Genomic DNA, 27,506 nt, shown 5'->3' on the forward strand with positions numbered 1-27,506 from the left:
CCATCTCAGCTCACTGCAACCTACGCCTCCTTGGTTCAAGCTATTCTGCCTCAGTCTCCTGAGTAGCTGAGATTACAGGTGTGTACCACCATGCCTGGCTAATTTTTTTGTATTTTTTTTTTAGTAGAGACGGGTTTCACCATGTTGGCAAGGCTGGTCTTGAACTCTGACCTCAAGTGATCCACCTGCCTTGGCCTCCCAAAATGCTGGGAATACAGGTGTGAGCCGCTGCACCCGGCCAGACTTTGAGTTTTCCAATTTTTTCAATGATAATCTTTTTTCCTGATAATATGTTCACAATCAAGTAATACCAGGGACTGCTGAGAAGTGGATGATGAAGGGTGATAAGGTATAGACTGTGCCCTTCTCTTTGCAGCTCCTGAGAGGGGATGGGAAGGGATTTTGGGAGAGTGAGAAACAGCTTTGTCTGCCCAGAGCAGCTCTGAAGGTGGCCCAGTGCAGAACAGGATCTCTGAAGGCAGAGTGGGACACCCATTCTGGGGATGGAAAGAGGGAAGACCGTTGAGGCCATTTCCCAGGTGGAGGACTAGGGGTGGGAGAAGTGACCTTCTGCTTGAGGATCCAGTCCACCCTTCACCCACTTCAGACATGGACTTGAGACAGAGAAGAGATTTAAAACCAGATTTAAAACCATCAGCTCCCAGGAGTGTGGCCTCCTCCACCTGCTCCCCAACTTTTCTGGTTCCAAAGGTTCAAGCCAGGCTCAACTCCCACTCCTCTAGTCTCCAAATAAGCGTAGCACAGAGAGTCTGAGTGACAATCCACTTTAATAATCCAGCTTCAGCTCAGCTGAGAACTTCCCCTCTCAGGTGCAAAGGGATGGCAGAGAAGTCTTTCCAAGAGGGCTCAATCCACTAAGAGATTATGGCTTAGAGAAGGGAACAGCTCAAAGAAGCCCTATAATGGGAGGCAACATGGAATTTGGAATTAGTGAGTGACCAGATGGAGATGTCCTGCCACCCACCTCCCACCAACATATGTTCCAGCAAGAGAAGCACCGAGGTTTCATCTGTTCTTGGCAGCCACCCCAGTCTTCTCAGCCCTGATCCCCTCTTCCCATCCCCTCATTTTCCATTTCTTTGGGTCAGGGCCCCTGAGCCTTGAGAAGAATAAGGACCCTTGTTTTATCTCTTTTTTCTCTTTTGTAGAGACATGGACTTGCCATGTTGCTCAGGCTGGTCTCAAACTCCTGGCCTCAAGCAATCCTCCCATCCCCCCAAGTGTTGTCATTACAGCATGAGCCACTGTGGTTGGCCAGGACCCTTGTTTTCCTACATGGCCCCAGCATGACAACCAGCCCCCATTACTCAGGCCAGTCACTTTGTGATGGCGATGTTGTCCCAGCAACCAATCCAGGCACTAGAGGGGAAGCAGCCCAGCTGCCAGAGAGGGTCTGGGGTGGGTGTTACCTTGAAGAGGGTGAGGGTCTGGAGGACTCCTGTGGTGCAGGCCATCTCCCGGATAGAGTGCATGGCCAGTTGGGGGCTGCCTAAATCCAGCACCCGCAGCCCCAGCCGAGAAGCCAAGATAGGTCCAATGGTGGTTCCACAGGGGGTGTCATTCCGGACCATGAGATCCTAGGGAGAGCAGGAGACCCATGAGCAACATGCAGTGTGTGCTTATCAGAGCCAAGGAGGACGCCATCTTAGAATTGCAGGGTGGGAAGGGGCCTGGGAGATGGTCCATTCGGAGCATAAAATCAAAGCCAATGCTAAATGGCAGACCCCGAAGGACAATATATTCTGAATTGGTCCCATTCTATCTGCATTGCCACCACCCTAGTTCCAATCCATTCTCCACACAGCAGGAAGGGGGATTTTTAAAAGTATCCATCCTTGTCACCCTCTTGCTTAATATCCACACTCACAGAAAAAAATCACTCAGTGGTACTAGTGTCTTTAAAAATATTGCTACTGACATTTTGAAATGATTTTCTTTATATTATGGTAAAATAATAAATAAGAAAATGAAAATATGCTAGATACCAAGGTTTTCAGTGTAAAAGAAAACAGAATTACAAAATCAAATAGGTAGTAACTATTTAACTAAATAAGAATAATTTTATGAATAAGAATTACAGTATTAACTCATGATTTTTATTTAAAAATTTTTATTTTATTTTATTTTGAGATGGAGTCTCCCTGCGATGCCCAGGCTGGAGTGCAGTGGCGCGATCTCAGCTCGCTGCAACCTCTGCCTCCTGGGTTCAAGCGATTCTCCTGTCTCAGCCTCCAAGTAGCTGGGATTACAGGCACGCACCACCACGTTCAGCTAATTATTGTATTTTCAGTAGAGACGAGATTTCGCCATATTGGCCAGGCTGTTCTCGAACTCCTGACCTCAAGTGATCCACTACCTCTCAAAGTGCTGGGATTACAGGCCTGAGCTACCACACCTGGCTTCATGATTTTTAAAATATGTACTTTTTTCTTGCTATGTCCATGGAAATGGACCCAAAGCACCGTCCCCTCCCCCAAGAACAATGAACACTTGCAGTGCCAGACCATGGTCTCTAATACCACTGCTTGCCAAAAACTACCAAGTCTGGGGGGTGAAATGAACAAGACATGCCTGCAATTTTTGTTGTGCCAAAAAGCAAGGAGACTTCCAAGAGTCAAAGGGCACAGGAGTTATGCTGAAGGGGCTCCCACTGGTCAAAGCCATGACAATTCACAAATCAAATATAATAATTATAGAAGACACTGAATAAATGAAATTCCATGATTCTAAGATAGTCAGAAAGGGAAAAGCAGGCCAGGTGTGCTGGCTCACGCCTGTAATCCCAGCACTTTGGGAGGCCAAGGCATGCAGATCACATGATTCCAGGAGTTCGAGACCAGCCTGGCCAACATAGTGAAACCCTGTATCTATTAAAAATACAAGAAACAGCCGGGCATGGTGGTGCATGCCTGTAATCCCAGCTACTCAGGTGGCTGAGGCATAAGACTCTCTTGCACCTGTGGGGAGGAGGTCGCAGTGAGCTGAGATTGCGACACTACACTCCAGCCTGGGCAACAGAGCGAGACTCTGTCTAAAAAAAAAAAGCAAAAGGAAAAATCTTTCTTTGTCACTATTTGAGATGACATTTCACCTTGAAAAGTGGATAACGGAAAGAATTAGCATTTATCCTGCTTTCCAATCAATAGGAATGATATTCCATGATAACCAAAGAACCCTAGTTGATTGGAGGGAAGAAGTTCCACTTCACAGAAGAATGGAAGACTGAAAGAATTCAGGGGAAGCGGGCATTTTTTGGCAAATTCTAATGAAATTACTGATTTAGACAAGGATTACTGTAAGTGTTAAAACCATTAGGTATCTGGTTAATAGGGAACTCATCACTTGTATGGGTCACTGTCAGGTCAATAGTGGAAAAGCACTATATAATGAAAGGGTAAGAGGCCATTCCTGGTCCAGCGGTCAATCTTTGCAAGGCTAAGGGTGGCTCACCCAGATATCATGTGTGTGATGCCATATGAATACACCAGCCATGTCTTCTAGCCCAAAATGTTTAACTTGAGGCTGGGCACGGTGGCTCACATCTGTAATCCCAGCACTTTGGGAGGCTGAGGTGGGCGGACCACTTGAGGTCAGGAGTTCAAGACCAGTCTGGCCAATATGGTGAAACTCTGTCTCTACTAAAAATACAAAAATTAGCTGGGCATCGTGGTGCACACTTGTAATCCCAGCTACTTTGGAGGCTGAGACAGAAGGATCACTTGAACCAGGGAGGCGGAGGTTGCAATGAGCCGAGATCATGCCATTAGACTCCAGCCTGGGCGACAGAGTGAAACTCTCACTCTGTCAAAAAAAAAAAAAAAAAAGTTTAACTTGAATCCATCAAGTCTTTAGAAATTCCAGTTGATAGGAAATACGGGGCTTACAGACAAGCTAAATGACACCATGGGGCAGCAAGGAGACATATCCAGAAGTTTCTTGAATAAGCCAATGCTATTTAAAAAGGGGTGGGGGGAACTGTGCTACACTGGAAGACACTTAAGCAACATATCAGCCAAATATAACGCATTGTCCTGAGTTGGATACTAGGGTGGGCCAAATACCTGTAAAAAAATATTTTGAGGATAACTGGGGAAAACGGAAAGTGATCTGTGCATTAGATGAGGTACAAGTTTACTGAAACAACAATTTCCTGAAATGGGGTTGGGAATGGTGGCTCATGCCTGTAATCCCAGCACTTTGGGTGGCCAAGGTGGGAGGACTGCTTGAAGCCAGGAGTTCAAGACCAGCCTGGGCAACATAGCAAGAACCCCATTTTTACTAAAAATAGAAAATTAGCCAGCATGGTGGCATGCATCTGTAGTCCCAGCTACTTGGGAGGCTGAGGCAGGAAGATCTTCTGAGCTCAGGAGTTTGAGGGTGCAGTGAGCTATGATCATGCCACTGCATTCCAGCCTGGGAGACAAAGCAAGACCCTGTTTCTAATTTAAAAAAAAATTTAAAAAAAAACAAACTCAAATAGAAAGGTGAAGATGACTGAGTGAAAAGAGGCAACAAAAATATATCCAATATAATATCATTTTTAAAAAGTGTATATGAAGTTTATGCATAGAAAAAAATCTGGAAGACTATACCAAATTTCTGCAGATTAGTGTTTTATTTTCTCATCTCTATCTGTATTTTCTAATTTTCTAAAATACATGTGTCCTACTTCTGCTGTAAATTATTAAAGAAAAATCTCCCAATGTCTTCTCACTGCCTTAGAATAAAATTGAAATGTCCTTCCATGGCCTAGGTATTCCTGTATCATCACTGAGCTGGGCCTCTCCCCTGACCCCCTCCTGCTCTCATCCTGGCTCTACCATCCTGCCTTTCTCTCCTCCTAAAAGACAAGCTCATGCCTGGCCCCCTTGGGGCCTTTCTACTTGTGCCCTCTGGCTGGGACCCTCCCATAGCTGCCTATTTCTCAGTGGTTAGGTCTCAGCTCAAATATCACGTCCTCAGAGAAGGCTTCCTGGGGGCAGAACAATTCAGCTTTCTGAAAGGAAGAGTGAACACTGTGCAGCAGAAAGAGCCCTGGGCTGGGAGTCAGGATACCACGGTTCTACGCCTGCTATGATTGTCACTGGACCACCCATGCCTGAGTCCCTGATATAGAGAGGTAGATAGATAAATATAGAAATAGACAGTCATGCACTACATAGTGACATTTCAGTCAAAGATAGACTACATATGACAGTGGTCCCGTAAGATTATAATGGAGCTGAAAAATTCCTGTCGCCTAGTGACATCACAGCTGTTGCGATGTTGTGGCACAATGCATGACTCACTTGTTTGTGGCGATGCCGGCATAAATAAATCTACTGACAGTCGTATAAAAGCATAACACGTGCAATTATGTACAGTATGCAATACCTAAGAATGATAATAAATGACTATGTTATGGTTTCTGTGTTTACTATATTATGCTTTTTATTGTTATTTATTTATTTTGAGATGGAGTTTCACTCTTGTCGCCCAGGCTGGAGTGCAATGGCACCATCTTGGCTCCCTGCAACCTCTGCCTCTTGGGTTCAAGCGATTCTCCTGTCTCAGCCTCCTGAGTAGCTGGGATTACAGGCGCACACCACCATGCCCAGATAATTTTTGTATTTTCAGTAGAGACGGTTTCACCATGTTGGCCAGCTGGTTTTGAACTCCTGACCTCAAGTGATCCACCTGCCTCGGCCTCCCAAAGTGCTGGGATTACAGGCATGAGCCACGATGCCCAGCCTACTGTTATTTTAGAATGTACTCCTACTTATTAGAAAAAAAAAAAAGTTAACTGTAAAACAGCCTCAGGCAGGTCCTTTAGGAGCACATTGTTATCATGGTAGATAGCAGCTCCCTGCATGTCACTCTCCCTGAAGACCTTCCAGTGAGACAAGATGTGGAGGTGGAAGACAGGGACATTGATAATCCTGACCCTGTATAGGCCTAGGCTAATGTGTATGTTTGTGTCTTGGTTTTTAACCAAAAAGTTTAAAAATTTTAAAAATAACGAAAAATTTTAAAAATAGAAAAAAGCTTACAGAATAAGGATACAAAAAAGAAAATACTTTTGAATAGCTGTACTATGTGTTTGTGTTTTAAGCCAACTGTTATTACAAAGGAGTCAAAAATTTTAAAAATGGAAGGTTATAAAGTAAAAAAGTTGGCCGGGTGCAGTGGCTCACACCTGTAATCCCAACACTTTGGGAAGCCGAGGTGGGCGGATCACAAGGTCAGGAGTTCGAGACCAGCCTGACCAACATGGTGAAACCCCCGTCTCTACTAAAAATACAAAAATTAGCCAGGCATGGTGGTGCGTGCCTGTAATCCCAGCTACTCAGGAGGCTGAGGCAGAATCGCTTGAACCTGGGAGGCAGAGGTTGCAGTGAGCCGAGATCGTGCCACTGCACTCCAGCCTGGGTGACAGAGTGAGACTCCATCTCAAAAATAAATAAATAAATAAATAAATAAAGTTAAAAAGTTACAGTAAACTAATTTATTGTTGAAGAAATACAAATTTCAAAATAAATGTAGTGTAGCCTAAGTGTCCAGCATTGATAAAGTCTGCAATAGTGTACAGTAATGTCTTAGGCCTTCACATTAACTCACCACTCACCCAGGGCAACTTCGAGTGCCGTAAGCTCCATTCCTAAGTGCCCTATACAGGTGGACCATTTTAAATCTTTTATACCATATGCTTCCTGTAACTTTTCTTTTTCTTTCTTTTCTTTTTTTTTTTTTTTTTTTTTGGTTTTGTTTTTTTGGGGACAGGGTCTCACTCTGTCGCCCAGGCTGGAGTGCAATGGCACGATCTCGGCTCACTGCAACGTCCACCTCCCGGGCTCAAGAGATCCTTCCCAAGTAGGGAAGGCCTCCCAAGTAGCTGGGACTACAGGCATGCACCACCCCGCCTGGCTAATTTTTGTATTTTTTGGTAGGATGGGGTTTCACCATGTTGGCCAGGCTGGTTTTGAACTCCTGACCTCAAGTGATCTGCCTGTCTTGGCCTCCCAAAATGCTGGGATTACAGGTGTGAGCCAACACGCCTGGCCTTCTGTACCTTTTCTATGTTTAGATACACTGACCATTTTGTTACAATTACCTACAGTTTTCAGCACAGTAAGAAGCCGTACAGGTTTGTAGCCTAGGAGCAATGGGCTACACCACACAACCTAGGTGTGCAGCAGGCTGTCCGTCTAGGTTTGTGTACGTATACTCCATGATGCTCACACAATGACAAAATTGCCTAATGATGCCATTTCCCAGAATGTATCCCTGTTGTTAAGCAATGCATGACAGTATATATGTGTGTATATGTGTATACACAATACTGTCATGTGTTATATACATACATGTATACAACATATATATGTACACACACACACACACACACACATTGAGGAGAAAGGACTAGATGTCTAATTTCTCAGGCAAGAGAGAAAATGAGTAGTTGGAGTTCCATACTCCCCAGCCCTGAACTTTCCCTGTGGAAGCCCCCAGGGTGTGTAGGAGACACAGGGGAAGTGGGGGTGCTGCAGGGAAAGACAGGCCTACCATGTACCACGAGCACACTGTACCTTCAGTCTTCATAGAAATCCAGCAAAGTAGGCATCACTATCACCCCTATTCTACAGATGTGGAAACTGAGACTCAGAAAGGTTAGGAGACTAGTCCAAGGTCACACAGCTAGCACTGCAGCAGAGCCAGCATGGAATCCAGCTGTATCCAAAATCCCTGCTTTTCTCACTCTACTGGGACCCCCCTCCACTCAAGGCCATCTACCAGGTTCCCTGTTCATGGGGGGCCCATCTGTTTGTGCCCCCACCAAGCTCCCTCCATCACACCTTCCCAGGCAGGGCCCACCCTCACCTGCAGGGGGACCTTGACTTTGTTGGCCACCTCTCGGATCAGGGCCTCTGACACCGCGTTTGAAGCATAGCGTTGCTTGCTGTTCACCTTGATCACGGGGCCCTGGGGAGAGTCAAGGTGAGGCAGAGGTAATGACAGGCCCAAAGGGAATGAGTCGGCACCCAGAACAGCCAGACCTCCAAGTCCCTAGGGAGAAATGGCACGTCTCACCTTGTGGAATAAAGGCCGGTGGTTCTCCTCATGCTTGTCCCTGTAAGAGACAGATAAGGGCCAGACATAGCAAACAGGAGCAGGCCTGTCGACACTCACCACCCTCCCATGGCAGACATCACTAATAGATCACCACTCTTTCCCGCCCAGCCCAGTGGGACTTCAGAGTCATTCCACACACAGGGTTCAGCAATAGATGGAAACAAGTTTGTAGACAAAGGTGTATTCCACACACCTGGGTTAGGCATTGCATGACTTTGACCAAGTTGGTCTCGCAGTAGTGAAAAGGAAGTGCCCGTGAACCTCCCAGCAGAATGAAGAAGGGAGAAAGGAAGAGGCTGGGGCCAAGGCAGAGCCTCAAGGCAGGTTATGCTTGGGTCTCCAGCTATGTGAAGACTGTGTGACTGGCACTAGAGACTCACAGGTAGTTGGGATGCACAGCATGGGCCATGTCTGCGCTGATCATGAAGGACTTGGGTATGGCTTCCTCGAAGGCTGTCGGGTGCTGGCACGAGGCTGAGATCCGCCGCAGCACCAGCTCTGTCAGCAGTGACTGTGCTCCCTGTGCACTCTCAGACCCCACCTGGCGACAGTAGAGTCCTGACTCTGGGAATCTGGGCTTAGGGGCCTGATCTTGGAAGCCAGTGAGAGGGGCCCATTGCCCAACTGGCCCAAAACCCCACTGAGTCACTGGGTGTTCTTAGCAACACCCCTAACCTGGGGTCGTCACTGAACACCAGACAGTGGGCTGAGACCAAACTAACTCACATTCTTAACAGTACTGGTGGGTTTCCTGCACTGCTCCCCTTCCTCCTCTCGTGACCCTCACATCTGGGGCTCAGCACAGGTGCCCCACCACACTGGTCAATTTTCTTTTATGTGTATGACAGAGACTAACTGTCCATGATATCTTTTAGAACACCCAAGTTGTAGCTAAGCACTTAACTACCCAGCTAGAGATGACATTTCCAGGCTCCCCTGCAGCTAAGTTCTGTGGAATGTAAGCAGTGATGAATGTCACTTCTGGATCATGCCCTTTAAAGCCAGGGGGTATCTACTGCCCCTTTGCCCTCTCTTCCCTTCCTACTAACTCAGTGTAGACATGATGGACAGAGCTGGAACGGCCACCCTGAATCCTGAAATGGAAGTCATGTGTTCAGGACGGCAGGGACCCCTCCTAAACTGCTAACTCTGACCTGGGTTGTTACATGAGAGAGCACTATCTGTTCAAGCTCTGTTATGCAGCTGAGACTGCAGCCTCACACACGCAGGCATCACGAGGACCTACTCTGTGCTGAGCCCTGGGGCTACGAGGATGGACTGGGTAGAGTCCCTGTCCTAAAGGAAGAAGCCCACCATGTGGCACAAAGAGAGATACAGGAGAGACGGTCACCCTCGAATAAGCAGATCTATGTTGAGTCAGAGGAGACACCAAGTGCTAAGGAGGCACAGGCAGCATCTCCCGTCTTTGGGGCCCCCAGAAGAGCCCTGGCTCATGGTGGATGCCTGGCACAACAAGTTGGCTGTGGAAGACTCCGCAGAGGTGACCCTCCCCAGAACCCTCCACGTACCTCTTCGTTGTCATAGAGTGTGATCATGCGCACGTGAGGCTCCGTGGCCAGGGAGGCAGGGCCTGTACAGGAATCTATCAAGGCCTGGTTCAGGGAAGGAAATGAGAGCATCATCTCCAACCTGCTTCTGCTGGAACTCAGCCCACCAGCACCTTGGGTGTGCATGCTCCCCCATCCACCAGCACCTTGGGTGTGCACATTCCCCTGTCTGCCTTCCATGGCCATGACTTTTATCAATTAGGGCACTGCCTGGCAGAGGGTGTGGTGGGGACCTTTTTTTTCTTGTTTTTTTTTTTTTTGCCAAATAAATAGCTACATAGGTAGAAACCTTTAAGGTGTGGTGAGGACCTTTTTTTTTTTTTCTTTTTTCTTTCTTTTTTTTTTTTTTTTTGGCCAAATCAATAGCTAGGTAGAAACCTTTTCAACTGGGACAGGAGACACCATCCTTTGGGTGTTGTTCTCTACCTTCCCATGCAAAAGGCAGTAGGAAGATGTGGAGGACAGAGAGGAAGAGCTGAGAGTCCTGGAAAGCCAAAAGACTACACACATCACATAAACTGATTGGCCTCAGGGAAAAGACTGAGGTTCAAAGAGGTGACAGACTCCATCAAGGTGACATGACTGGCTAGTTGCCTGCAGAAGTAGATGCAGGTCCCAGGTCCAGCTCTGGTCTCAATTACAGCCCAAAGCCTATCTCCAGCCACAGGATTACAGGGAAGAAAAGGCAGAAAAAGGCAGAGGGAGATCAAGGGCAAGAGGAGAGAAAGAAAGGGAACTGACTAGGGTGGAGAGAAGGTGGGGAATATCAAGGTGACTAGGAAGAGAGGCTACCTGACTGAGATCCCAAGAAACGGGGAGAAGGCTGGGGGCTTAAGCCTGGGGAGTGGCATAGGAAGCAGAAGGAGGTGGATGATACTGCCTTGTGGATGATAAAGCCTTTCCCTGAGGCAGAGGTTGTTAACTTCAGGAAAAGCAGCAGGAGGAAGGCTAGGACAAGAGACCATGGTGCCCGAAACAACTTCTCCGCCTTCTTCTTGCCTCAACCCCCTGATAGTGCAAGGGCAGAGACCAAAGGTGGCGATGCTGAGGCTGCAGCATTTAGGGCCCCTTCCTGGTCCATCCAGCACCAGCAGACTGAGCGGGTAGACAATGGCCCTCTCTCACAACCTGCTGGGGCTTTAGGCAGCTCCCCCGACCCCAAACATACCACCTCTGCTGGTGGTTATGTGCTGCCTGGGGCGCCCCGGCTCCTCACCTGCAGGGCACAGAAGCAGCTGTGCAGATTGTCCAGCCGAGGAGCAAAGATGAACTCATCATAGGCACCACCCAAGACCTAGAGAGGTAAGACAGTCAGCCCGACCTTCAACCCTCCACCCCCACTCACCTTTCTTTTGCTCCCAAGGGTCTCCTTGGTTTCTTGCGCAACCTCTCCCTGACCCCTGGCTTAGGGCACTATTTTGTTTTTTCTTTTTTTTGAGATGAAGGTTCGCTCTTGTTGCCCAGTCTGAAGTGCAATGGCTCGATCTCGGCTCACTGCAACTTCCGCCTCCCGGGTTCAAAGGATTCTCGTGCCTCAGTCTCCTGAGTAGCTGGGATTACAGGCATGCACCACCAGGCCCAGCTAATTTTTGTATTTTTATTAGAGACAGGGTTTCACCATGGTGGTCAGGCCAGTCTCGAACTCCTGACCTCATGTGATTCCCCCCGCCTCAGCCTCCCAAAGTGCTGGGATTCCTTGCTAGGCAGGACCAAGCAGAGATTGGAGAAGGGGGCTGGGTTGGTGCTGAGGAACAAAAGGGTGGAGGCCAATAGCTCTTGACCTCTTCCTGTGGGTCAAGAAAAGGAAGGGCTGAATTGTCATCAAAAAGGCCAAAGAAGTAAACAGAGGAAACCAGCCAAAAAACAGAAACTTAGTACGTGTTCAAGCAGGACACAGCATCCAAAGATTTAGCAATCTCTGACCATCAGCAACCGGGAGACAGAGAACAGATGGCCACATCCAGGCCTCTTTCCCTAAGCAGTTCAGTGTCAGTGTGGGTCAAAGCAGACAGGGCCCACCTGTAGAAGAAACTCTTGGGGAATCTGTAAAAAGGGCCAATTCCCAGATAGTCCTAGTGGGCAGGTCTGGGGTAGGGAACTTGTCTTTTTGAGAACCACCGCCCTAGAAGCAGTAGGGGATGTGTCTACTGGGAAGAACGGGGATGAGAGTTACTGAGGGCTTGGTGGAGGTGATGGGTGCTTCAGCAGGACGGGCTAGGGGTGGCCAGGATCCTGGAGGCCCTTCACCCACAGGTTCCTACAGCCAGTCCTCACCGCAGGCTGGGTGTCTGCAAGGCAGAGCTCCATCTCCACTATGTCCTTGGGGCTCAGCCCCAGATGGGCACAGAGCAGGGACATGAGGACCGAATGGTGCCGCTCATCCTGAAGAGCAGAAAGACGCTGGGAAGAGTCCATTCCTCCTCTCCTCCCCACTTCTCAGGGGACTCTGCCGCCCTCCCCATGATCAGGGGACTCTCTTACCACAGCATTGAGAGGCCCTGGCTCAGGAGTCCCCTTCTCCAGCTCCTCCTGGATGGCTGTGGCAAGAATGGGGACTCTGTGGGGAGATGTGGGTTGTGGGGGGATTGCGAGGAGGGCACAGCTGAGTGTGGCATCCATAAGTTCAGGTGCCTCCTGATGGGCAACTGCCTCTGCCCTTCAATTCCCAGCCCACTCCCCAAATCGCAAGGCTGTGAGGACCCTTAGAAATTAACTGGGTCCCAAGAGTAAAATGTGACTGTGGCTACCATTAGGTAATAATCACCTGGTACCATTCTCCATCCCTCCCAGCCACCGCAGCCCTGCCCCAGTCTCACAGATGCATCTCTGTGTTGGGCCCAAAGTTCTCGTTGATATTTCGCTGCAGATGGATGGCCAGGTGTGGGATGCGAAGAATGGGCCGCTCCACGTGCACCAGCTGCTGCTCCAGCCGACCTGAGGTAGGGCACTGCGGCCAGCCAGGCCAGGTCAGCCCAGGGTGCCTCCTACCCCAGTGGTCAGTCTTCACTTCACTCAGACTAAGCAGGGTGGTCCTCTGACCAGACTGCCCCCACCCCTCTTCCCCACGGGTACCCTGAGGAGTGTGGCAGTCAGTCTTCTGAGGAGGCTCCGCCATCCCCAACCTCGGTTCCCACCTTGACAATGACGCGTCCAGCCAGAGTCAGGTCACGGTCAAACCAGGTGCTCCAGATCCCACCACCATAGGTCTCCACACCGACTTGCTGGAAGCCCACCTGGCTGCGGCGAGACCGACGTTTCACCTGAGTGTAAAGATGGAGAAGTCAGAGAAGGCTTCATGACGAGATGTGGAGATGAGACTTTGGCTACTCATAAGTAACAGACAGCGAATATTAGTGTCACATGAAAGGCTCAAGGTGTGAAGGAAGGGGCCAACAAGTTTACCTTCTCCCTTACTCCAGGGGATAGAGGCCCCAGTTTGTACCTCCTAGTTCTCTTTTGCCCTGTACTCCCTCTGACATCTCCTCCCACCCCAACACCGTCCGAGTTCCTTACCCGGAGGCAGGGGCTGTCCGTGTGGGCCCCGATGAGGCTGAAGCCATTGCCAGGAACGTACTGGCCCCCTACAGCAAAAGCTATGATGGTGGAGGAGTTCCTGGTCATGAAGTACTGAGGAGAAGGGGAGGAAAGACAGGGGTGTGAGTTGCATTACTCAGCTGGCACACAGGGCTTGGAGACCAGCCTAGGGACCTGCCTTTCCACCCCCATCCCACCCCCAGTACCTTGCTCTCGGGCTTAATATTCCATTTCTCAGTCTCCTTGAGTTCACTGAAGCCAGCCTGGAGAAGGCGTTTGCGGCATTCAGCCACAGCTGTGGGAAAAGCACCCTCTCACAGCGATGGAAGCTGGTGAGGGGCGCATCAGCCTCCACCCTCCTCCCTTGCCCTGGCCACCGCTTACCGTGGAAAGGAGAGGGACTCCGGTTCACGAACTTGAGGAGTTCCTTAGCCGCAGTCTGCACCGCCTCTTGGCGGGCCTTACCGTTCATGGCCACCTAGGGGAGGGGGCGCTCAGACTTTTACAAGGTCTGGGACCCCTGACCTTTCACCCAGGTTCCGAGGATTCTCCCATCCCCACCCCCAGAAGTGACCACTCTAAGGCACAGACCTCTGCTTCCGCCCGTCCCCACCGAGAGACCCAAACCCAGGGCTGAAACTCCGTTGAAAGCTTCAGCCCGCCGGCCCAGGATCATGAGCCAGGCCCGCCCCTTAATCCGAACTTTAGCCCGACTCCCTAAGTCCCACCCCCATGTCCCTGCCCAGCTAGGAAATCCTGTTCTGCTCCCAAACTCCGGGATCCCAAGCGGGCCCCATACTCTGAGGCGGCCTGCATCACGTGCGCGTACCCAGCCCGGAGCCAAAGCCCTGTACCCCAAGGAGCACCCTGACTCCTCTCCACCCACCCAGTCTCTCGCAGGACTCCCTCTTCCAGTCCCGGGAAAGTCGTCAGGTCACCCTCCGCGGGGCTTTCGGTTTCGCTTTGGGTCAGGCGGCCCCACTGCAGCACCGCGCTAAGCTTGGGCCCCGGAGGGCGCCGGACCCGGTCTGGGATCGAAATTCAAGTGGGGCCGTCGGGAGCCACTTACCTGCATGGCCCCGCGCGTGGGGCTGTGTCCGCTCATCTGGCCTCCGGGCTCGGCCCGCCCCCACCGCGCCGCCTGCCCCGGCCCTCACTAGCTTTGCAGGTCCCCCGCGTGCCCCTTCAGGCCGCGCCGCACTCATAGGCCTTCATCAGGCTTCCCCGGCCGCGCCGCCCCGCCCCATGTTGGGCCTCCCCGCCCACCTCTCCCCGCCCCTCGGCATCCGCCCCGCCCACCTCGGTCAGCCCCGCCCCTCGGCGGGCTTACCCTGTCCGCTCCGCCCCTCGCTGGGCCCCACCACCCGCCTTGCCCCCACCCTTGCCCCGCCCCTAGCTTGGCCGCGCCGCCCGCCCCGCCCCGCCCCTCGCCAGGAAGCACCGCCCGCCCTGCCCCTCGCCGGGCTGCACCGCCCGCCCCGCCCCTCGTCAAGCTTCCTCGTCCGCCCCCCCTCTCGCCAGGCTGCATCGCCCTCCCCGCTTTGTCCCGCCCCTCACCAGGTTTCCCCCATCCGCTCCGGCCCTCGCTGTACCCCACTACTCGCCCTGCCCCCGCCCTTGCTCCGCCCCGCCCTTCGTCAGGCCTCCTTGCGCTCTCCGCCCCTTGTCAGGCCGTGCCGCCCACCCCGCCCCGCTCCTCGCCAGGCTGCTCCACCCGCCCCGCCGCTCGTCACGCTTCCTCGTCCGCCCCGCCCCTCGCTAGGCTGCACCGGCCGCCCCGCTTCCGCCCCATCCCTCTCCAGGCCGCGCCTCCGCCTCCGGCCCGCCCTCGTCTCCGCCCCTGCGGGGGCTGCTCGTTAGGCCCCGCCCTGCACCCCCGTCACCCACGCCGCGCGACCCGCAGCCGCCGCCAGGGCCCTCTGCTGCCGCGGAGGTGCCAGGACAGCCGCGGACGGCCCGCCTCCCCGTGCCCCGGGCCTCGAGGCCAATAAAAAGCTCGCCCCTCCAGCTCACCGGGTCCGACGGGTACCGTACAAAGTGCTGTCTCTCGCCACAGCCACCTTTGTGACAATAAAAGCAATAAGGCTAATGTCCATGGGGCGCTCACGGTGAGCTTTAGCTTTATGATAAAGATTGGCCTGTTACCTCGTTTAATCTTCACAACTGCCCCATCAACTATGTACTCTTACTGTCCCCAGTTTATGCATGAACAAAGAAAGGTGAGATACGGAGACTAGTGATCCGTCGAGGTAATAAACGGCACAGGTGGGGTTTGAACTCCATCAATTTGATTGCAGAGGCCTGGAACAACCCTACAGCCTTCTCTCAGATCTTTTGTGGACCTTTTTCTTTTTTTTTTTTGAGACGGAGTCTCGCTCTGTCGCCCAGGCTGGAGTGCAGTGGCGCGATCTCGGCTCACTGCAAGCTCCGCCTCCCGGGTTCACGCCATTCTCCTGCCTCAGCCTCTGGACCTTTTTCTATGCGCTTTGGTAAGTGTTATGTTACACGGGAGGTCCACAAGGGACACAGAAGTTGACTTGCCCAAGATCACATAGCTGTTTGGGTGGATCTGGGATTTGACTCTGATATCTGTGCCCTTTCCATTTGTTAAAAACAACAGAAAAACAAATTCCACATTATTGGCAGTTCCAGTATTCCCATGTCAGGAGTAGTGAGTAGCACGTTTAAACCCCATGCACCTTCCTAGCTGCAGGAACTGATCAGGACTCTTGGTGGCCTCTAGATCCAAAACAGGGCCCAGCTACCAGGGGTTCAAACAAAATTCCAGAGATCACAGGTTTATGGAGCAACCTGCTGTTTATATACCTGGGGTGGGGAGTGACAGGGTGGGATGGGGAGAGGCTGGAAAGGTCCTGCAGCCCTCACTTCAAACTAGTAGATATGGCAGGGGAGTTTTCAAGAATTCACCCACTAGGTGCTGGCTTAAATTCATGGCATTCCCTAACCGTTTGTTGAAATACCATTATGGGCCTGGCGCAGTGGCTCACGCCTGTAATCCCAGCACTTTGGGAGGCCGAGGCGGGTAGATCACTTGAGGTCAGGAGTTCGTGACCAGTCTGGCCAACATGGTGAAACCCCGTCTCTACTAAAAATACAAAAATTAGCCGGGCGTAGTGGCACGTGCCTGTAATCCCAGCAGCTACTTGGGAGGCTGAGGCAAGAGAATCGCTTGAACCCAGGAGGCAGAGGTTGCAGTGAGCTGAGATCGTGCCACTGCACTCCAGCCTGGGCGACAGAGTGAGACTCCGTCTCTAAATAAATAAATAAATAAATAAATAAATAAATAAATAAAATTATGTATAAAGCTCAATGCTGAGCAGGACATGGAGAGAGCATTCTTGTCCTCTACCTCCTGGGGAGGGGACACATTCAAGGAGGACAGTGAAAGGGCCGAAACAAGGCTACAATGTATAAGGGAAGGAGACAACCTGAATAAGGAACCACCTTTAATGTTCTTTCTGATCGCAGAAAAGAGTACATGCTTGAGTAAGAGATTCAAACATCACCAAAATGCATAACTTAGAAAGTGAGCCGGGAGTGGTGGCTCACACCTGTAATCCCAGCATTTTGGGAGGGAAATACAGAAGTGTTCCTATTCAAATCAGAAGTGAGACATTGATGAGCTATTACTGCTGCTAGACAATGTGGAGCTGTAGTCAGAGCCAGTACCACAAAACAAAATTAATAATTGTATACGTGCAAAAGTAAAATTGGTCATTATTTATAGATTATATGATTATCTAGAATCCCCAAGAAAATAAACGATCAAGCTATTATTAGAACTGGTAGGAAGGGTAGCCTAATTTAAAAAACACTGACTTTCTTGTACAATAATCACCTAGAAAATATAAAAGTAAAAAGGTTCTTATTGACCATTTTTGGTTTGGGTAAAAAAGAAAAAAAAGTAAAAAGGCTATATTTACAAGAGCAAGAAATATTGTTAAATTTCTAGTCATGAACATATGAGACACCTAATCTCACTTTAAACAGGAAAATGCAAGTTAAAAATGAGAGAACGGTTGGGCGTGGTGGCTCATGCTTGTAATCCCAGCACTTTGGGAGGCAAAGGCGGGTGGATCACGAGGTCAGGAGTTTGAGACTAGCCTGGCTAAAAATACAAAAAATTAGCTGGACGTGGTGGTGGGCACTTGTAATCCCAGCTACTCAGGAGACTGAGGCAGGAGGATTGCTTGAACCCGGGAGGCGGAGGTTGCAGTGAGCCGAGATCGTGCCATTGCACTCCAGCCCAGGCAACAAGTGCGAGACTCCATCTCAAAAAAAAAATTAATAAATAATAAAAATGAGATACCTTTTCTTTTTATTGAGCAGATTAACAAAAATGGAAAAGATGGGTAATATCAAGTGTTGGAGAAGGCTTGGGGTAATGCAAGCATTTTCTGGAGGCTAAAGCAACTCCATCTGGGAAGCTAATCTGCCATGTTGACTTTTCAACAACCTGTTCCAGGAATGACTCTAAGTTTTCTACTTTACCTACTATTACCATAAATCCTGCGCTTAGGCAGATTCACATAGCATTCATGACTTTGCCTGAGGGGTCAACTTCAATTGTTTGACACATTCTTTCCCTATGGTATGTAAGCCCTGGGTTTGCAGGGTAATCCACCATTTCATCTCTGAAACTATGGCCTCTATTCATAAGTCCCTATGAAATGTTTCTTTCTGAGAGACTGGATATGTCAGCCTCTTTCTTCAGCTTTTCAGCTTCCCTGAACTTTGGGGGTATGTTTGCACAGACCTTTATACCCAAATTTCTGTGGTGTAAATGTTCCCTGTGGCCGATTTCAAGCTGTCGAGATGATGTCACTGAACGGAGTTGGGAAGAGCTGTGCGGAAGCATGCCATTATGTAGATTTCCACCATGCAGACGCAATAGATAGAAATAACATCAACAGCATAGATTTAAGAAGGCAGTAAAATGTTTGGAAAAGTGATGGATTTTTGGTTTTCATTATCTGTAATATAATTTATATAATTGTAAGTGTATGTAATTTAGTTTTTTAAAATGATTGCTGTGTTTAACAACAAGCTCACCAAATTCCTGGAAATTTGACAATCAGTTCTCATGAGCTTGTCCAAGTTGGCCCCAGCACACTATTCCACCCGTACTGTACATCTTTGCTACTAAATGTGTGATCTGTTGACCAGCAACGTCAATAACATCTGGGAGCTTTTTAGAAATGCAGAACCTCAGGGCTTACCCTAGAGTTATAGAATCAGCATCTGCATGTTAACAAGATTTCTAGATGATTTGAATGCTTGAGACACAGTATTTTAAAGTGCTGTGTAGCAGTTCATAAAAAAAAAAAAAAAGGAGGTCAGTCTTTAGGAACTGTTACAGAAAAGAATTCCAAATATACTGTTGAGTGAAAAAAAAAAAAGCAATTTCTAGAATGTAAGGTGAGGGCCTTTAGATAAAACTCACACAATGAGCTAAATTTATATTTCTAGATGTTATATAAATACATATGTAAATGGATAGAAACAGGTTTGGAAGGATAATGGTCACCTCTGGGTAAGGGAATGGTGATGGATTTGGAGTTCAGGTGGCAAAGTCAAGGGATGACTAGGGATCAAGAAAGAAAAAGTTTCTGAGGATCGTTCTTGCCCTTGGCCTTCTGAGAAAATCTTCCCTGGAAGATCTCAGCTGATGTTTACAATGCTACCATTATTCATTCATCTTTTTGGTTTAACACATATTAAAGTGCAAATACTTTTGCGTGAACATAGAAGTCAGTTACATACACTTCAGTGTGAGTTTATAAGATACATATGTCTTTTTTTTTTTTTTTTTTTATTGAGACGGAGTCTCGCTCTGTTGCCCAAGCTAGAGGGCAGTGGCAACCATCTCAGCTCACTGCAATCTCCGCCTCCTGGGTTCAAGTGATTCTCCTGCCTCAGCCTCCCATGTAGCTGGGATTATAGGTGCCCACTACCACACCCAGTTAATTTTTTTTTTTGAGACGGGGTCTCACTCTGTTGTCCAGGCTGGAGTGCAGTGGCGCTATTTTGGCTTACTGCAACCTTCATTTCCTGGGTTCCAGAGATTCTCCTGCCTCAGCCTCCTGAGTAGCTGGGATTACAAGCACGCATCACCATGCCTGGCTAATTTTTTGTATTTTTAGTAGAGACAGGGTTTCACCATGTTGGCCAGGCTGGTCTTGAACTCCTGACCTCAGGTGATCCACCCACCTTGGCCTCCCAAAGTGCTGGGATTACACGTGTGAACCACCGCGTCCAGCCTAGAACTACAAACTGTTGATCCTACCTTTCCCTATTCTTCACTCCTGTCTTCATGTCTCTCCTACCTAGGATGAGCCATACATTCCACTGTTGTGCTCACTCCCTCGCACACACCTTCAAGTGCCTGCTCTAGATTTGCGGACTTGCCTGGCAAAACCCCAACCCTGACTGCAACCAGCTCCTCCCCTGCTCCAACCTGTGTGGCTGGAGAAACATCCAAGCCACGCTGCCTGGTCTCACTTTAAACCAGTGGTGTCCGGTCTTTTGGCTTCCCTGGGCCACATTGGAAGAAGTAGAATAGTCTTGGGCCACAAATAAAATACACGAACACTAACAATAACTGATGAGCTAAAAACATTTCAAAAAAATCTCATAATGTTTTAAGAAAGTTTACAAATATGCGTTGGGCTGCATTCAAAGCTGTCCTGGGCTGCATGTGGTCCATAGGTGGTGGGTTGGACAAGCTTACTTTTTTTTTTAGTTTTTTTGAGACAGAGTCTCGCTCTCTTGCCCAGGCTGGAGTGCAGTGGCATGATCTTAGTTCACCACAACCTCTGCCTCCTGGGTTCAAGCGATTCTTCTGCCTCAGCCTCTCAAGTAGCTGTGATTACAAGCATGAGCCACCATGCCTGGCTAATTTCTGTATTTTTAGTAGAGACAGGGTTTCACCATGTTGGCCAGGCTGGTCTCGAACTGCTGACCTCAAGTGATCCATCTGCCTTGGCCTCCCAAAGTGCTGGGATTACAGGTGTGAGCCACCGCACCCAGCTGGACAAGCTTGCTTTAAACTCAACCACTAACCTAAGTGTGTTCTTTGTACTGCCCAGAGGTCCTATTGCATCTCCTGGGCCATTTGCTTCTTTGCTTTCCTGGAGGAGAGTTTCATCCAGTGTCTTCCTCCATCCCCACTCTCAGCCGAGGACCATGGTTCCCATTTTACTGTGAAAATAGAAGCCTTCAAAAGAGAATTTCCGCAAGTTTTAAGCTGCCACGCCTAGGCTCCTACCAGGATCTGAGCTCCATATTCTGCTGTCCTAATTTCTGTGGGTGAACCATCTGTGCTCCTATCCAAGGCCACCCTCTCCACTTATGCACAAGATTCCACCCCTCTTGCTTACGTAAGGGCACCATATCAACTCTTCTTCCCTTTCTCCTGCGTTATCAATCTCCACAGTTCTGGCGGGTCAAGTTGATTAGCATATACATGTGCTATAATTTCTCCCAAGGAAAAATAATCCTCCCTTAACCCCCAGTCTCCCTCCAGCACTGGCCTCATTTTCCTTCTCCTCTTTATGTAAATCTCTTTTAAAAAGAACTATCTAGTCTTATGTTTTCCCGATTCCTCTCCTCCCATTCTCTTGTAAATCCTCTAGAATGAGGTTTTACCGCTGTCATTCCACTGCAACTTTTCTTGTCAAGGTCAAAAACAACCTCCACAATGCTGAACCCAATGGTCGATTTTCAGTCCTCATTGTCATTGACCCATGGGTCCTATTTGACATAGCCGCTTGCTCTCCTGGGAACACTCTCTTCACTTGGCCTCCCAGACACTTACTACCCTCACCACCACTCCTTTGGGTCTCTTCTGGCTCCTCCTCATCTCCCATCTTTAATGTTGTTATTATTTTATTATATTCATGTTTTTAAAATAGAGATGAGGTCTCACTATGTTGGCCAGGCTGGCCTCCAACTTTGACCTCAAGCGATACTCTTACCTGGGGCTCCCAAACTGCTGGGATTACAGGCATGAGCCACGGTGCCTGGCCTCATCTCCCATCTTTAAATGGAAGGCCTCAGGGCTCAGTGCTTAGAAATCAATCTACCCTCACTCCCTTGCTAATGTCCAATCTCATGACTTTAAATAGTATCCATACCCTGACAATTGTCAAATTTACGTATCCCTAGCCCAGATATCTCTTCTGAACTATATATATTCTCATATATCCAGTTGTTTTTGCACAGTCTCCATATGTGTGCCTAATAGGAATCTCCAGTGTAATATGTCTTAATCTGAACTCCTTGTTCCCCAAACCTATTCCATCCACATTCTTCCCATCTCAGTGTTGTGCTGAACCCCTGTCCACTCCAATAAGGAAGGCCCCAGGTTCAAGAGGCCAAAGAAGAGACCCAGAGCCAGCAAACAAGACAAGGTTTTTTTTTTTTTGAGAGGGAGTCTCACTCTGTTGCCCAGGCTGGCGTGCAGTGGTGCGATCTCGGTTCACTGCAACCTCCACCTCCTGTGTTCAAGTGATTCTTCTGCCTCAGCCTCCTGAGGATTACAGACATGCACCACCATGCCCAGCTAATTTTGTATTTTTAGTAGAGACAGGGTTTCACTATGTTGGCCAGGCTGGTCTCGAACTCCTGACCTCAAGCAATCTGCCCTCCTCAGCCTCCCGAAGTGCTGGGATCACAGGCGTGAGCCACTGGGCCCGGCCGACGTGGGGTCTATTGAGGAGAACTTACATACAAGATGGTCCAGTGGTGGCGAGCTGGACAGTAGAACCACTGTCACCTGCAGAAAGCATGCATTTTCACTCAACACCTGCTCCCTAACAACCTCTACCTGGCAACCTTCATTTAACCCAAAACAAAGCGCCTCGATCCCCTGTATGGCCCTTGTTCCACAGGATGGGAAGGGGGCTCAGAGGTTCCTCATAGATGAGGATCTCTAGGTTGCCCACTCCAGGATTTCTTAGCTCAGAACTCCAAACACACATCAAGTATATCTGCCATTCAGGGTCATTCTCAGGGTGTGCTTCAGTTATTGCTGTCAGGTGCATCTGCCATACATTCAGTAAATGGCAACTTTGTCCTTCCAGTTTCAGGTCATAACTCTTGGCGTTAGCCTTGGTGCATCTCTTTCTCTTGCACCCCATGTCAGATCCATCAGCAAACCCTGCCTCCCAAGCTCCTTCACAAAGCCTTCCCTAGCATCTCCAGAGGGAAGTGCTTAGGGAGGCCAATCCTCCTCTCCTAGCGCCAGTGTCATCTCCTGTCTTAGGATCCACAGGAAGAAGTCTCTGTCAACTGGAAGTAACCTGCTGGCCTGTGACATGTAATCAATTTTACTTTGCTGCTGCAATCCTCAGTGCCTGGCAGGTAATGGATATACAATAAACACTTACTGAATTAAAGAAATTTTGAAAAATAATTGTTCTTTGTGAAAAAGGGCCCTCATGGGATAATACTCAGCGATAAAAAGGAACGAGTGGTTGCTAAATGCAACACTGTGGATGAATCTCAGGTGCCTTACGCTGACTGAAAAAAATGACAAAATTATAGAGATGGAGAACAGATTTAGTGGTTGCTCAGGGCTAGGGAGGATTTGGGGAGGGATGTGTGACTATGAAGGAGTAGCTCAGGAATATCTTGATGGTGATGGATAGTTCTATGTCTTGATTATAATGGTGGTTATGACTCTAACCATGATAAAGTTAGGATTGCCAAATGAAATACAGAATGCCCAGTTTAATTTGAATTTAAGATAAACAAGGGCCGGGCGTGGTGGCTTACGCCTCTAATCCCAGCACTTTGGGAGGCCAAGGCAGGTGGATCACTTGAGGTCAGGAGTTCGAGACCAGCCTTACCAACATGGTGAAGCCCCATCTCTACTAAAAATACAAAAATTAGCCGGGCATGGTAGCGGGCACCTGTAATCCCAGCTACTCGGGAGGCTGAGGCAGGAGAATCGCATGAACTTGGGAGGTGGAGGTTGAAGTGAGCTGAGATCGTACCACTACACTCTAGCCTGGGCAACAGAGCAAGACTCCATCTCAAAAAAAAAGAAAAAAAAAGATAAGGAATAATCTTTTCAGTATAAGTATGTCCCAAATATTGCATGGGATATGCTTATACTAAAAACAAAATTTAACTGAGTTTCCTGTATTTTCATTTGCTAAATCTGGCAAACCTAGAAAAAAATGGCATCAAACCCTACGCACACACATTTTACCTATGTCACTTTCCTGAGTGTAATACTGTGCTGTGCTTATCTAAGATGTAACCATCTGGGGAAACTGAGTGGAGGGCACACAGACCTCCATGTACAATTTCTGCAACCTCTTGGGAAGGTTTTCAGAATGGCCAAATAAAAAGGTTTTCAGAATGGCCCTCAAAGGAAAACCAACTGCTCCTGTTAGTGATGAAAACAAAGAGGTATAGGAAAGTGCTGGTTACTAACCTTGCAAGTTTTATGGAACACTGTAAAACTGGCACTTCACAAAGGTCTTAAGATGTATCCCCCTTGAATGTCAATGCTCTTGTATAGTTAGTGACAGTATAACAAAGTGGTTATGAGCGTGGGCTCAGGATCCACACACCGGGCTCACATCCTGGCTCCTGCATTTATTAGCTGTGGGTCGTATTTGCCGTGTTGTGCCAGAGCCAGCCCCCCTCGCCTCCCCTCCCACCCCCGTCTCTTTCCTGTTCCACATTCAGAGACATCAGACAGGAAGCTTGAGACAGGCCTGCAAGTATTTACACCACTGAGATTGGCAAACACTACAAATCAGGGCATTTTTTTTTCTTCCAGAGAGCTAATTGGTTTTTTGTTTTGTTTTGTTTTATTTTTTGAGACAGAGTTTTGCTCTGTTGCCCAGGCTGGAGTACAGTGGCGTGATCTTGGCTCACTGCAACTTCTGCCTCCTGGATTCAAGTGATTCTCGTGCTTCAGCCTTCCAAGTAGCCTCCATATGATCAAGAATATGGGTGGAATAGGTTTGGGGAACAAGGAGTTCAGATTAAGACATTACACTGGAGATTCCTATTAGGCCCACACGGACACTGTGCAAAAACAATTGGATATGTGAGATTATATATAGTTCAGAAGAGATATCTGGGCTGGGGATATGTAAATTTGACAATTATCGGGGTACAGATGCTATTTAAAGTCATGAGATTGGAGATTAGCAAGGGTTACAGGCATGTGCCACCATGCCTGGCTAATTTTTGTATTTTTAGTAGAGACAAGGTTTTGCCATGTTGGCCAGGCTGGTCTTAAACTCCTGACCTCAAGTGATTCACCCGCCTTGGCCTCCCAAAGTGCTGGGATTACAGGCATGAGCCACTGTGCCTGGATGCTTTTCTTTTTTTTTAATTTTTAATTTTAGATGGAGTTTCACTATGTTGCCCCCACTGGCGGCAAACACCTGGGCTCAAGCAGTCCTCCCATCTTGGCCTCCCAAAGTGTTAGGATTACAGTTGTGAGCCATCACACCTGGCCCAGAGAGCTAGCTGTTAAACATCTACCATCACACCACAGACTTAGAGCCTTAGCTTCCTCATCTGTAAACCGGTGGAAGATAGTCATAACCTCATAATGTTATGAGGAGTAAATGGGATAATGCACGTAGGGTGCTCATCACTGAGTTCTTCAAATAGTTAAGTGGGCAGTACTTGTGAGCTAGTATTATCTCTCATTTTGAACCATGAGCAACTTAAGGGCAGGTCTCTGCGCTAATCATCTTGATATCTTTAGTGCCTGGCCTGACATGTAGTAGGTTCTCAATGAATGTTTACTAAATTAGTGAATAAATGGCAAATAATAGTAACTTGGGGCCGGGCGCGTTGGCTCACGCCTGTAATCCCAGCACTCTGGGAGGCCAAGGCGGGTGGATCACCTGAGGTCAGGGGTTCAAGGTCAGTCTGGCCAACATGGTGAAACCCTGTCTCTACTAAAAATACAAAAATGAGCTGGGTGTGGTGGTACATGCCTGTAATCCTAGCTACTTGGGAGGATGAGGCAGGAGAATCGCTTGAACCCAGGAGATGGAGGTTGCAGTGAGCCGAGATTGTACCACTGCACTCCAGCCTGGGCGACAGAGCAAGACTCCATCTCAAAAAAAAAAAAAAGTAACTAGGGTAATTTGTCTCTAGAAAACCTGGACTTTTTCAGAAGACTTTTAGGACACACTTCTTAATCTTTAAACATGAGGGTTTTCAGGCCCTGTGGCAGGATGCCAGGGGAGTCTGGGGTGCACTCCTACCACCCAAGGGTAATGTCTGCCCTTGCAGGCCCGGCTCTGAGCCCCCAAGGAATGCAGCTTCTGATGCACCCCCTCCAGGTGGCAGGCACAGGCCCTCGCCTTCCTCTGGGAGCCAAGATGGGGCATTTCTGGCTCTCAACCTGACTAGAGGTCATTTAATCCTCGCTGGATTTGTCTTGTTTATTTTAGTGAACAGGGCTGTTTACTTTCAGTTCGTATTTCTAGGGAAGCTTACTCATTTTGCTTCCCGTTTATTTACTCTTTGCAAGCACTTGAGTTTGAGTAAATATGTCTATAAAGTTCCAGGGACTGGGTGATTCTGTGTCTGCTATTTTAATGGCCTTTAAACAGTGTCTGCTCAGGTAGGCATTTTATAGATGGGTTGAAAAGATAGGCAATTCTGTTCTCAGTGGCCTCTGACTCCTTTCCAAGCTGACAGCTGGCCACCAGCAGCTTATGAATCATGGCTTTTCATCAGTAATAAAAATATCAAAGGCCAACACCTATCTCAAACAGAAACCGACCCACCCTGGTCCACCAGGCATGGGGCTTGGAAACTGGCAGGTGTTTAAACTCTAAGGCAGTGTTTAGGGTGCGAATCCCCCGGAGTGCTATTTAAAATGCAGATTCATGAGCCCCATACCTGAAACTCCTGATTTGGAAGATTTGGGCTGAGGCCCAGGGATCTCCACTTTTAACAGGTGCTGCAAGTAATTTTGCCATCTTTAGATCACCCTGAGAAACACTAATCTAAATTATCAAAAAACACTTGTGCTGATGGGTGGGCTGCCCTTGAACTCAGTTGTTGGGCAACGTGGAGAGAATAGGGCACCAGACAGGGTTGTTTGGAAAGATTAAATCCTCCAAAGTTAGCCAAGATGATGATGAGTATTATTCTGTTAAGCCACTTGCTCGAGGTCTGGTTTGTTAGCAGACTGAGAGCAGGGGACCCTATCTCATTCATCTCTTTATCCCCATAATGCCTAAGCCAGTGCGTGGCTCATGGAAGGCTGGTGCCTAGGAACATGTGTCTGCACTGGCTGGCCACAGAACTAGACAGGCCCCGGTTACCTTGTGGTAGCCGTTGAGCCAGCTGTTGGGGACGAACATGATGGAGAGGCTCCGAGCCATGGTGACCTGCTCACCTCCTCCCAAGGCTGGAGACTGGGTCTGAGTGGACAGGCCTGAACCGTGTGCCTTTTTTGCCGGATCCTTCCCCTGCCTTGGGCCCCAACTTGCAGGGCTCTCCGACATCCCTAGAGCCCATTATGACATCACCAGTGCAATTTGAAGCAGTAACATCCTCAGGCACCCCAAGCCACAGGCTGACGTATGGTGGCCAACGTCTAAATGTTGACACCTGACCTGGGGGAGGGGTGTCTTGTATTCTGGGAGGCTAAGAATAGAGACTTTCTTCTTTCCCTGAAGAACTCCTCCCTCATTCTCTATTTTGGCCCCTTTGTTTGCTTCCTGCCAGCCAATGCTCTAATTATTTCACTTATCCGTGTTTACTTTTTTATTATCTGTCTCTCCCATCAGAATGTGAGCTCCAGGAGGACACGGCCCTCCCTGTTTCCTTGTTCCCTGCTGTGTCCCAGTACCAAGCACAGTGTCTGATGTAGTAAGTGCTCGATAAAGACTTTCTGGGGCATGAAGACATGAATGAGAGGCTTCACTGGCTCTGGTCATCCATTCATTTATTCATTCGAAATGCATGCCTGGTGCATCTGTTGTGGGCCAGGCTCTTGTCCACCTGAATAACTCCCATTTCTGCCCTGAGAAGCTGCCAGCCTGGTGGCGGGTTGCTGGAGACACATCCTTTGTGTCATGCACTCTGACAGGGGCTATCTCTGAGCTCTAACAGAGATGGGGTTGCTTGGAGGAGCACGCTGTGGCAATGACAGGCTCTTAAACCAGAGCAATGGTATCTCATCTAGCAGGATTTCCCCCGCCTGATTCAGGGAGCCCCATCTGCCCCGAGGCCTCTGCCTGTGCTGACAACCAC

The 27,506-nt window shown here is 48.8% G+C and overlaps 1 protein-coding gene across 8 annotated transcripts; it reads right to left on the reverse strand.

Moving 5' to 3' along the window:
* Positions 1–769: 769 nt before the first annotated feature.
* DNPEP (aspartyl aminopeptidase) lies at positions 770–26,777 on the reverse strand. Of its 8 annotated transcripts, none has more exons than XM_063790795.1 (17): positions 26,573–26,726; positions 20,316–20,453; positions 15,246–15,292; positions 13,617–13,710; positions 13,439–13,527; positions 13,212–13,325; positions 12,833–12,958; positions 12,515–12,645; positions 12,180–12,255; positions 11,973–12,080; positions 10,915–10,992; positions 9,660–9,743; positions 8,511–8,671; positions 8,089–8,128; positions 7,879–7,980; positions 1,431–1,598; positions 770–918 (listed from the first exon to the last, which is right to left on the reverse strand). In XM_063790795.1, the coding sequence occupies exons 4-17, from the start codon at positions 13,702–13,704 to the stop codon at positions 868–870; spliced, it is 1,416 nt and encodes a 471-aa protein (XP_063646865.1). In that variant the 5' UTR covers positions 13,705–13,710; positions 15,246–15,292; positions 20,316–20,453; positions 26,573–26,726; the 3' UTR covers positions 770–867. The 8 variants fall into 8 exon arrangements, with proteins under 8 accessions (XP_063646865.1, XP_063646866.1, XP_054535376.1 ...); XM_063790796.1 differs by lacking the exon at positions 26,573–26,726 and adding an exon at positions 21,981–22,029 and having other exon boundaries at positions 20,316–20,469; XM_054679401.1 differs by lacking the exon at positions 20,316–20,453 and having other exon boundaries at positions 26,647–26,721.
* Between the last annotated feature and the right edge of the window lie 729 nt (positions 26,778–27,506).

The sequence above is a fragment of the Pan troglodytes genome, chromosome 13, assembly GCF_028858775.2.
Source record: "Pan troglodytes isolate AG18354 chromosome 13, NHGRI_mPanTro3-v2.0_pri, whole genome shotgun sequence".
NCBI classification, from domain to species: domain Eukaryota; kingdom Metazoa; phylum Chordata; class Mammalia; order Primates; family Hominidae; genus Pan; species Pan troglodytes.

What these genes read in the sequence shown, in the direction of transcription:
- DNPEP (XM_016950565.3), bottom strand. Translation starts at nt 26,755, where the DNA reads ATGTCGGAGAGCCCTGCAAGTTGGGGCCCAAGGCAGGGGAAGGATCCG. An exon ending in CTGGACGCGTCATTGTCAAG is followed by an intron (nt 12,646 to 12,832) that starts GTGGGAACCGAG and finishes GGCTGGCCGCAG; the next exon opens with TGCCCTACCTCAGGTCGGCT. An exon ending in CACTCTATGACAACGAAGAG is followed by an intron (nt 8,672 to 9,659) that starts GTACGTGGAGGG and finishes TACTGTCGCCAG; the next exon opens with GTGGGGTCTGAGAGTGCACA.